The 12,011-nt window shown below is 39.4% G+C and overlaps 1 protein-coding gene and 2 pseudogenes across 1 annotated transcript in view; 1 reads left to right on the plus strand and 2 right to left on the minus strand.

Annotated features, from left to right (window-relative positions):
• Positions 1 to 2,382, minus strand: part of LOC148723415 (uncharacterized) — a 4,953-nt gene extending 2,571 nt beyond the window's left edge. The window contains exons 1-2 of the mRNA XM_088732905.1: positions 2,042 to 2,382; positions 244 to 1,885 (exon numbers count right to left, since the gene is read on the minus strand). Of these exons, the coding sequence (XP_088589031.1) occupies positions 244 to 1,885; positions 2,042 to 2,351 (1,952 nt within the window). The 5' untranslated portion in view covers positions 2,352 to 2,382. The remainder of the gene's footprint in view (positions 1 to 243; positions 1,886 to 2,041) is intronic.
• LOC148723406 (uncharacterized) overlaps positions 1 to 12,011 on the plus strand; it is a 303,906-nt pseudogene that overhangs the window by 70,979 nt on the left and 220,916 nt on the right.
• Positions 3,333 to 4,444, minus strand: LOC148723416 (uncharacterized; annotated as a pseudogene).

Genomic DNA, 12,011 nt, shown 5'->3' on the forward strand with positions numbered 1-12,011 from the left:
ACGTAAAAATCTTATTGTTTGTAACCATAGTAACCATGTTAGCTAATGTTATCTAGTCAAAATACCAATAATTCTAGCTTGACTATATTATTTCACCTCTTACTAAAAGCAAGGGAAATGTTTGACTCTGTTGTCAATTATATGAATAAATCATACAATTTCTAACATGGATGCATTGAAAGTGCAAATTTTATTCTGTGAAATTATATCTCTACAATAATAGTTTCAAATATATCGACTTACCGAGTACATGTACCATGACCAGAGCTGTAGACACAATTTCTTGTAGTCTTAATGAGATGGGGAGCATCAGAACAAAAATATATGAACCTGTCCGGTGCATAGAGGTTCACAGTGCGATAGCACACATCAGTTCCAGCATTACCATCAAGAGCTTTGTGCATTCTGTACAATGCTCGGTTGGGTGACGCTCCATCTGATGTACTTGCCATCACCCAAAGATTACAAGCTAACTCAAGCACACATACTGCTTGCCAAAACAATGGCATAAGCTGATAAGATGTAATCCCATCGGTGGCAAAATAGGCTAAGCTGAACTTCAACTCAGTACAGAGACCTCTGATATAAAAGACCATAGCATGGCTTGCAATCTTGTCAGCTTTTTCAAGTGTTCCAAAGTTTATATCAGGATCTCCCAGGTCAAGGAAACCAGTTAGTTTCCCAGATACTTTGTCAAATACCAGATTTGACAAAATTTTCATTTCGTCAAAAAGGAGCACAATGTATCGTTGCACATCGAAGTAGCTGTTTGTAAGAACATTCAACTCCTCAAGTACTTCCTCTTGAATGCCAGCTTTGGGTCGTATACAATTTCTATAGTCCTTCAATGTGCGTTGGCTCGGCAGTACAAGGATGTTACTTTTCCTGAGCTCTTCATAGCATGCTGGGGACTTGGTAGCAAGTGACAAGCAGTATCGAATGATCATAGGATGGTATCGGACACCAGTTTTACTCTTTGTCATCAATTTCTTTTGCTGCTGCCAGAACAGATCCATGAATGGAGTGATATTTTCATTGGATGTCCCCAATATACTTGTAATGTCATTGCTTAACTGGTTGTCTACTTCTACACTTGACTTTTCTATCTCTGATTTCATTTCTTCAAGCTTTCGTTCTAGTTCTGCACACTTAAGCCTCTGTGTTTTTAGGGTTAGCTTTATTCTCTCTGGTGTTGTGTGAGAGACTGGAGCAAACAAATGAGCAGGCTTTGCAAGCTTTCTTTGCTTTGCTTTCTGATCCACCTCTGACTTGTGAGAGTATTTGTTGCAAACACAGCACTGCTCACCATGCTCCACCAAAACTTCACAGTCCCGTGTTCTCCAATATTCCAGCTGTGGGAATATCTCAGAATCATCTCTGAATAACGGATCCACTGACTTCGGTATAATGTGGTGTACGATATCGGATGACAGTTCAAATGGTCTCACTCCAGGGCAAATCAAGAGAACATCAATTCTCTGGATAAGTTCAGAGACTGTGATGTTCATAACGGATCGCAAGGTTTCAAGATGAATCGCATGATCATCTGGCAGAAACCATCCAAACACAGACACAGAAAAACCAAGACTATCATCGATGGTGAGCTGAATCTTTGGTAACACAAGCAGAGAACTCTTCTTTGTCAATACAATTCGATCGATTGCTGCCTCTAAGATCCACTCACTTAGAATTTTCAAAGATTTCACTCGTTTTACTAGATCTTTAAAGTCACTGTAGCATTTTTTAGGGGCCACTTCTGGGATTTCGTTGACTGCGCTTCGAGGTGGACGCACATTTACTGGTGTTGTGAAGCTACGCTTCGGCATGTTTACTGTTGGCAAGGCACCAAACTTCGGTTTCTTTTTCTGCATCTTTTCAGATTGAACTAGAGTAGAAACAATCACAAACAAACAGAATCAGAATATAACGTTTGAAGTTTATCAAAGCTCAAGTTAATTGATAAGCTATGCACCTAAGCACCGCGCAGATTATGTCTAGGATCGCGTGTAGTTAAACTTATAAGATTGCATTTAATACTTACAAATCTCAATATCCTCGGGCCTAAAATGGTTTTCGCACGTAAAGACACCATCATTGTCGATCTGGCGCTTGAAATCTTTGTCTACAACGCGTGTTTTGGTCAATTCGTTTAGCCAAAGTTCTCGCCATTTCTTGTATTCAGCATTGCGAGGGGCAGGAAGTTTCCAGATGCCGATTCCTTTCGTTTTGCGGGACGAGCCGCAACCAAAAACAGAGCAGTTATCTCCGGGCATTCCTTCTTCATTTATAGATACATACAAGCAGTATTTAAGAAGGAATAGTAATATTACAGACGTAAAACGTGCAGTCATCAGTACAAACGCTCACATGTGAGACGCCATCTTGAGTCTATGTGATGCACGGTCACGCTAGGTTGAACTCGAAAAACCAAAACAATAAGCTATCCCTTTGAAGTTCGCCGGCTTTCATAACCAGTCCCCTCGATTAACTATGAAGACAAGTATCGAATGCTTTGGAACAGCGAGACCGCTGACCAAACGTGTCTCACTGTCACAATAGCGGTGAGACGAAAAATGTAACGCCACTTCCATATTTTTGTTTCAAAATTAGTAAGAGTTGAAGGTACCTCTTTGGTGGAAAAGGGTATTCAAATAGCACTGCGGTACTTGGAAAACAAACTTACAAGGCTAATTAACCGCGGAGTGTTAATTAAGCTAACTCAATCCCAAAATAATTATTCTAACCTTCATTTTTACTGTTCTACTCTTGTGTTCAATATATATTTTTTTGAGTTTGCCAAATTATTGGGGGGGGGCCCGGGCCCCCCCGGCCCCTCCCCACGCTACGGCACTGTAAGGTCAAACTTAGTAAAGTAACTACCTGTCTCAAAATAATCTAGCCCAACTCTCCGATCTTCAAACTTGAAATTCTGCTTAAAGATATATTAATTCACTTATGTCAAGTCCAAAATTAAGTGTTTTTCCCGCAACTCTGGACAGAAACAGAGAGGGGATTAATAACACTGAGGTAAAACTTGGACACTTTACAAACTCTCCCGGAGGTAAACAACTGTAGAATCACTGATTGGACAAAGTCAGAGTGTTTCAGAGCAGAGGAATTATTCTTGAACTCTGCTGTTGGAGTAAGGTGGAAAGGTATCTTGTGGCCTTCTGTAATGCATTCCGTGATGAAAGAGGGAGCATTTATTCTTTTCCAAAACTGGACGTGAGCTTTTAGTCTACCTTTTATGGGTAAAGGAGCTAAAACAGGTTCCGATGTACCCCCTGAAATTTAGAAGTTGGAGAAAATATATCGTCTACCTTAATGACGTCCTAAAAAACTCCAGCCATGTTATCACTCAACTCCTTTACGGGGTTGATGCCCAAATGCTGAGCTAACTGCTCCTTTGAACAGCTGGCTTGTAGGTCCGAATCTGTCGTGAAGTCCTCCTCAACTAGAGCTCCAGTGGCCTCTTTTTCCGCATCTGAAGCAGATATATGTCACAGAAGGCATTTGACGGCCTCAAAAGGAAGAAACAAGTAATCCAGAAGCAGAGCGACCACCAAAAAAGTTCAAATAAACTAACCAATAAAATAAAATAAGCGGAAAATGTGAATTAAAGCACCAACGAGTAGTGTCACAATTGATGAATACATCAGGGAAGACACTCCTTAATATACTCAACTGGAGTCTCAGGAGACTCCACGTGCTAACACAAAACGGGTTAGCATGAAGGCATGGATGCTCTCACTAACGTCTGAAGGAAAATGCATTTTCCTACTCCCTCACTATGTTCGTCTGCAGGAAAAAATATTTTTCTTCTCCAGAGCACACGCATACCAAAAGACACAAACTATAAGGCAGGCAGAGTGAGAGCACTTGCCTGCCATGCTGAGAGTCAAAGAAAGGGCAATGAGCGTATCTTTAAAAAGTCTCCTATCATCACCAGAGCAAGAAATAGGAGCATTAGACGAATTCTTGGCTTTCTAGGTTCCTTTGAAGGCATTTTTTTCTTACGCTTCTTTTTATCCGTTTCTCATCCTCTGAGTCGCTCTTGAGCTCCTCGGTTTGGTCTTCTTTAACAGCCAGCCAACTGGCCTCGTTCTTAGCAAGTTTGATAATCTTTTGAAGATGGTGTAGACTTTTCTTCAGTTCTTCCACCTTCTCGCTGGCTTTCTCCACATCCTGCGCAGCCAGGAAATTGGCAGTATAATCCAGAGTCCCTTAATTTGCAGCTCAGAATTAAAAAAAAACTGGTCCTTGTTGGCTGGGAATTTCAACTTTCCTACTTCAGCCGCTCTTTCTGAGTTCCGTTGCTCATTTGGGAGACTGAACCTGATGCAAGGCTTTCGACCTTTTGATCTAGTTAGGATTTAAACCCCTCGAAAACCTCCTTCATGTTTAAAGACTTCTGGCTTTATGGAAATTTGGGGCTGGAGGGCATATCGTTGCAATAAAATAAGCCGAAAATGTGAACTAAAGCACCGCCGAATAGTGTGACACTTGATACTATACATAAGGATAGCAATATCTTGCAGTCTTGTAGTTGCAGGGTTGACAGGTGTGATTTGTCACATACATACATAAACTTTATTAATGTGTCTTGAAATATCTAGCCGATGGGATTAAGAACCCTATACATAAGGATAGCGATATCTTGCAGTCTTGCGGTTGTAGGGTGAGCAATGTGTGTGTAGTAGCTTGCATATTTTGATGGGGCATAGTTTCTGTTTCACCCTCTACATACAGATAGCGATATCTTGCAGTCTTCTGTTCTGAAGCATTGTTAGATCACTTTTATCCACAAAACCTTTTTCAATTGTTGGGCCAGAAAAATTATATCCACTGAAACACGCCAAGTTCACTTGCTGATAAACCTTCAATGTGTCTGCCATATACGAATTTTCTATCCAAACCAATAAAATAGATAAGCTTACTGTTTGATTTTGGGGTTCTGACCAGAAGTAAATTCAGTTTGCAGCAATAACTTGCCTAGCTACAAGCTTTTGTTCTATCTGGCCCAAGGGCCTGGGCCAGAGTAATTAGGATGCTTTGAGAGATGAGCCGTTCTTTAAACGGCACAAAAACTCATGACAAATTCACACTAAAACTCACTGCTTTTTGTCTCTGGTTTCTGAGAAATCCTAGCTTCCACATGTTTGTTACCTTAGTTGGTAATGCTATACAATGTCACAAAGTATTGGAGTGGGGGTCAGTCAAAGCTCTCATACAGAAAAAGTATTGTGGAAATTATGGTGCGGCTATATCCATATTGGTCTGCTTGAAAGGCATATGGATAGTGTTCACACTGTAATTGACTCTCATTGCATTGTCGAGAAATAGCATTGCGGTCAAAAAGTAGTATTGTTTAATCAACTATTTTTGTTAAAATTAGGATAACCTGTGTCAACAAGAGAATACAAACGGCAAGTAAATGCTATATTGAAATTTTTTAACAAATTCAGTCCTTGTCTCAAGATGAATTTGAGGATGGAGTGCAAGAGGTCACTGATTTCCTGTTAGAGCTTGTTATCACTAAAGTTAAGTGGAATGTACAGGAGAAGGCATTGTTGGTGCAAGTGCTTTGTGAGCATCTGGCAATAGACCATAGCAAAGCATCCCTTGATCGGTTTGTTGATGGAATTAAATCTATGGACATGGACTTTTTTGAAAAGATAAAATCTTATAACAACAACAAACATATGAAACATACGAGTGAACTGCAGTTATGAGACGTATATAAGAACGATCCTTCGCAGTAAAGCACTATTTGAGCAATAGTGGAAATCAGACCTGAAAAAAATTTCAGGCCTGTACGGGATTCGAACCACTGACCTCTGTGATACTAGTGCAGCGCTCTACCAATTGAGCTAACAAGCCAACTGGGAGCAGGCCATCAAATTAATTCGATATAAACCCGTAGATGATAAATCGAACAACAACAAACATATGAAACATATGAGTGAACTGCGGTTATGAGACGTATATAAGAACGATCCTTCGCAGTAAGAACGTATATAACATATATAACGTATATAAGAACGATCCTACAGCGAAGGATCGTTCTTATATACGTCTCATAACCGCAGTTCACTCATATGTTTCATATGTTTGTTGTTGTTCGATTTATCATCTACGGGTTTATATCGAATTAATTTGATGGCCTGCTCCCAGTTGGCTTGTTAGCTCAATTGGTAGAGCGCTGCACTAGTATCGCAGAGGTCAGTGGTTCGAATCCCGTACAGGCCTGAAATTTTTTTTCAGGTCTGATTTCCACTATTGCTCAAATAGTGCTTTACTGTGAAGGATCGTTCTTATATACATAAAATCTTATAGCCTTCTCTCTGAAAAGGTGTTCTGTTTTGGGGAAGAGGCGCCTATTATGCCAACTGACTTCAGACGCCTGTTCAACTATTCCTTGTCCCCTGTTGGAACCAACGATCGTGAAGGAGAAGAATTAACCCTCTTCTTATGGTGGGAGGAAATGATTGATCAGGAGACGATTCCCCTGTCGAAGATCCTGGAATTCTGCACTGGAGCTGACGAGGTACCACCTTTAGGTTTGGAGAGAAAAATCGAAATAAAGTGTTTTAATCAGGAGAGTGGTTTGTGTCGTTTCCCTTATACCTCGACTTGTGTGCTTGACTTGTTTCTTGCATAGGCCATGGAATCCTTTGAAGAATTTGAAGAACTTGTGAGCCTGGCATGTGACTTTAGGTAGCAAACTGATATTAACTTGTCTTTTGCGCTTTCCTTTTTGACTTTACATGATATCAATCATCTAACAAGTGTACAAGGGCATCTGTCGTGCCAATTACATCATAGTTTAAATTAGCAAATATGAGGTTACTGACACAAAACAACACGAATGTTTCTGTTCAATTGATAAAGCAAATTTCCATTTTTCTTCTTTGAAACAATAGTATTCCAGTTGGCTATCTGTTAAAGTTGTTAATAAATGTTACATGGTTTGTGTTTAATTGCCTCCCTTTTTACCGTCCCAGTCCACTATCTGTTTGTCCCCTTTACTAACTGGGAAGGCCCAGTAACCTGTAATCGTTATGGTGGCCAATTTACCATTTCAACTTTGTTGATATATCTAAATCATTCCGACAACCTAATGCTGACACAAAGGATAAAAGCCTACTGAGAAATGCGTATTAGATTATTAAAAACACAATTGGAGAGCTTCTTCCCAATTGGAAGGCATTCACAAGTTACCAACCACATGCAAAAGGTAATCCTTGAAATCAGCATTGGCAATCATTGGTGGTTCGGCCACCCTCTGCTCAGCCCATGTGATGTCCATTTGTGAAACAAATTGTTTTCTGTCTGAAACACCTGTAAATTGATCCAAGAATCAAAGCTATCCGTTTCCTTCAATGGTTTGTTGGCAGCTATGAGTTTTGTGTTATTGATAAAGCCTTCCCTTTGGTTTGATCATGCTCTCGTGGTAGCAAAAATTACACAGTTTAAATGAATGCAAGAATAAACTTGTTCCATGCTCTCCATCCTTCACTTGTGCTCCCTCGCTTTTTTTTACCCCACAGACCTAGAGGCTGAAACAGGCTAAAGAATTATCCCTTCAGATAGCATCCTAGTTTTAGATTTGTCAGTCGCAAGAAGAGAGCTGTGGCCCCAAAATCTAATGAGATCTTTTTCTTTCCAAGGCCACCTGCTTGCAGGCGAGAGTATTCCCACAATTGTGATGGACTAGTTTGGTCATGTTTCACCAAGCAAATGAACTGTCGTGTCCATGTTTGCGCACCTTTTGGGTTAATAAATCCCTTTTGCTTGTTTTGTCTATTACAACTGTAAGGATTATAGCTTGGATGGAAACCAAACAAACACTGGTATTCTTGATAAAGTGAACTGGTACATGGAGGCTGTTGGAGAGGTGATTCAATGGAGGAATTAGGATTTGTCAATAACGTCATCCATTCACCACCGCTGCCTCTTGTAGAACTTGATTGCCATTTTGGTCATTTGGGGCGTTTGTAAGCTCTTTTAGTATAATTTCAGAGCTGAGCAAAGTGTTTCTAGCAATCTGATTGTTTGAGTGATTCCTCATCTGATGCTATATAAACTGCTCTACGTGGTTAATATAAAATGTTAAAAAATAAAATGTTAATAAATGTTACTAAAATGTGATTTTAGAAATTTCTCTGTTGTTGAGCTCTGATATTATGGAGCTTAAGCAATGACGATGACGTCAAGTAATCGCGGAGGGTCTGGAACAAGGACATCGTTTTTAGCAGGAAAATGAAACTTAAGCAGTGAAGTTGCTCAAGGACAACGAAGTCTGAAATCTTGTTTATTCACGCTTCGTCAGTTTAAGAAATGACATCCTTCAGAAACATCCGAAACCTTCTTCTCAGTCATGGATCAAATGTCCACCTATATATCCAAAGTTCAAGAGTAGGTTATTAAATTCTTGAACATCAACAGTCCAAAGGATTATTAAGCTTTAGCTTTATTTACAATAATTTATGCATGGCAAAAGTTAAAAATATTAAATTTTACGGAAGTTATTTGAGATTTTAATTTAGTTCTAAGTGTTGCTGATATAAACAAACCTATTTTGCACTAGATAATTTGAATATATCAACAAAGTTAAAATGGTAAATTGGGCCACTGTTACAATTATAAAAACTGACGTTTCGCGCGTTAGCCCTTCGTCGGAGGGAATTGGGGAATTGTGGGTTGTGTGTGCTTTTAAAGGCAGAAAAAAGGAGCTACATGATTGGTGGGAACATGGCAACGAGAAAAACACGAATAAGTTAATGGAATGAAAAGTGTATGTTGATACCTGTGGGATTTAGACTGCTGATTTGAAAGATGAGCTTTTGTTCAAGAGTTTTCCGGCTTTCCGTGCTACCTAAGTGTAAGGAAAGACCGCAGATTGCCATTTGTTGCTTAGAATGGTTAGGTAAATTAAAATGTCTAGCGACTGGTTTCGATGTGTCCTTGTCATTCCTCTCCACGTCGCAAAGGTGTTCTCGGAATCGGTCACCTAGTCTTCTGCCCATTTCGCCGATGTAAATCTTTTTGCAATAAGTGCAAGTTATGCAGTAGATTACATTGGCGGAGGTGCACGTGAAGTGATCGATGATCTTAATGGATCGTTTGGATCCCGATATTTTCTCAGTGTTGTGAATGAAAGTACACGTTTTGCATCTTGCACAAGTGCATTTAAAAGTGCCTAGTTGGTCATTAGTCTGAAAAGAACTTCTGACCAAAAAATCGTAACGGTGGCAATTTACCATTTCAACTTTGTTGATATATTCAAATTATTTCGTTACCCCCACTGACGCAGCCCCAAGCAGTTTCTTTAGAAACTATCAGCCCTTATATTTTGCACAAGTTTTCCCTGATTTCCAACATGCTTTAGCATGTTGAAAATCAGGGAAAATCAGGCTTTAGCATGTTGAAAATCAGGCAAGCAAACGACGTAAGTCTATCAATTTAATCAATGCTAGCCAGCGATGGGCATAGATAGCAGTTGTCACGCCTCACACAAGAATGCTATTTTTTCCGGTGTGATTTTGTTGGAATAATTTTTATGGCTGTAAATCTATACCAAACATTTCAAAACTAGATTTGCAAAACCTGACAGGGTTAACACACCAATCTCAAGAATTCTTTACTGTTAAAAGCATCTCGTTAACTCGAGTGAAGCACAACAACATGCAAAACTTTTTGGTAGCAATAATCCAGCAGTTCCATACACACATCTTTTCACCAAACACAGAGGTGAATTGCACTGCCATTTTAAAACTTTTCATTAATGATAAACAGCTCTCTTTCATAAAATATACTCAAATAACTTAAAACCTTACTTGGTCGCCTTCACCGCTTGACTTGTCTTAACATCTGTTGTGTGGCTGAAGGAAAATGAGTTAGTGGGTTTTAGAATTTGATCTGTTTAGAAAACTGAACAGGGAGGTTTAAATCAACCGAAGAAGCAAATACAAACTCCAAGCGGCCATAGTCAGACCTTTTGATGAGAAAAACTGCTTTGAAGTTCGGAAGTTCACGATGACCTGAAAAAGGTCCTTCTTAAGTCGTTGACAACAAGATGACAACAGAATTCTTGGTTCGCACTTGCACAGTGACGTTCACGCTACTTGCAGTCGTCGTCCTCTGTTCATCGTCGTCCTCTGTTCATCGTTGTCCTCTGTTCATCGTCGTGGTTGCTTAAGCTCCCTATTATTGCAAAAGAATTATTCACCTCAGGTCTGGGAACATATGCGAACCATGCGAGTAGTTCACCCAGTAAATCCCACTCATCCCACCCCAGGGGAGGACATCCATCACACAGTAATCTCGTGCGTGGGAAATGAACGTCTCCTACCCGTAAACCCCGTAGGAGACAGGACCTCCATTTATTCCTCCCTATCTGAGAAGAGTAGAATATCTAACCATTTCTTGATGTTATAGAAAAGTAGCATATTCTTCTAGATTATTTTAAGACCTTGAGTGTTGGTCCGGCTGGGGGTTGAACCTTCGACCTCCCGCACAGCAGTCCAGTGCTTTATCCATTGAGCTAACCAGAAGGTGTGAACGTGAATGACGAGTTGTCTTGAATATTGAATGTTCACTTGAATGTTAAACGTTTCTGTATGAATGTTGAATGTCAATGTGGGTCCTACATTGAACCAATAATGAAGCTTTGAACAACGAATGTCGATATTTACTTTTGTACCTAAATACACACCATAGATAAGGACACAAACATTTACACTTGAATAGGAGAAATGAAAACTTGGTCCAGTCTTAATACTCTCACATCCCAAATGGTGGGCCCTATTTGCATCATCCCATGTCTTGTGTGGAATATTTCATTTGAACAGGAACAATAGTTTTTGTCATTCAGCTCTTCTTGCTGTGGATTCCCTCTTTGTTGGATGGTTCTATTTAGTGAGTTCTAAAGTATCTAAGATCTCTGGGGGATCAAAAGTCACCTGGACAGTGCTGACTGTGGCACGTAAGCCTATGTATGCTAAGTGATGGGTATTTGCGAGAGCTATTCAGTGTAATCAAAGGTCAGACATAGATCATCTTTTAACGATCTATTTATTTATTTATAGATTCGTACGGTGTACAGGCAAGAGAACAGGAGGATGTGTAGTCCCCTACTGGGTTCACCCACCTAAACCAACCCCATAAAATGTAGAAAACCAACCCCTTACCCCAAACTACAATTAAATATATTAATAATGTACTATAAATATCGTTCTAATAGGTAGAAAGAAAGAAGGAAAAAGGTAACAAATAGCGCACTACATTAATACTAACAAGAGCAAGCTTTTAGAATATTCAAACAGCGACATTTGGAACAAATAATCTCAAAGGAATGTATGTTGTTGCCATTGAAAAACATTGTATAATCGATTAAAGTAAAAAGATTTGAGTTGGCATTTGAAAGAAAGAAGTGTATTAACTATTTTGATATCTTTGCAAATACTATTCCATAATTATTATCGTAAGTCTATTAAAATAATCTCTGCAAAGGGAAGTATGAGCATAATTTGTCTTAAGGCAATGAGCAGTATTTGCATGACGTGTGTCCCTGAACAAACTAGAAATAGTGATCAAATTCAAAGGTAAAATCAACCAGATTATTTAGGCATTAATTTTATAAAAGAAAACCAGATCCAAATATTCCAGTCAATAATTAAGCGGCATTAGCCTGAGCTTGATAAGGCATTCTTGTAATAGATTTCTGCCTTTCCCAATGATGAAACGTGAGGCCCTTTTTTTGAATACCCTCGACAGGAAAAAGATTACTTATGGCTGACCGGGGAGCCCACACCTGTGAGCAAAAACATTCATGTAAGCGCACTATAGAATAATAAAGCCGCAAAAGTGCCTCCTTATGAACTAAGCCTGCGCAGTTTCTCCTCAGAAAAACAAGCATCTTATTTGCTTTAGCTACCACCATAACAATGTGGTCCTTCCAAGTCATGTTGCTAAAAACTAAAATACCTAGATCTTTTTCTGCTTTAACT

This window comes from Stylophora pistillata, chromosome 9 (genome assembly GCF_964205215.1).
Source record: "Stylophora pistillata chromosome 9, jaStyPist1.2, whole genome shotgun sequence".
Taxonomy (NCBI): Eukaryota; Metazoa; Cnidaria; class Anthozoa; order Scleractinia; family Pocilloporidae; genus Stylophora; species Stylophora pistillata.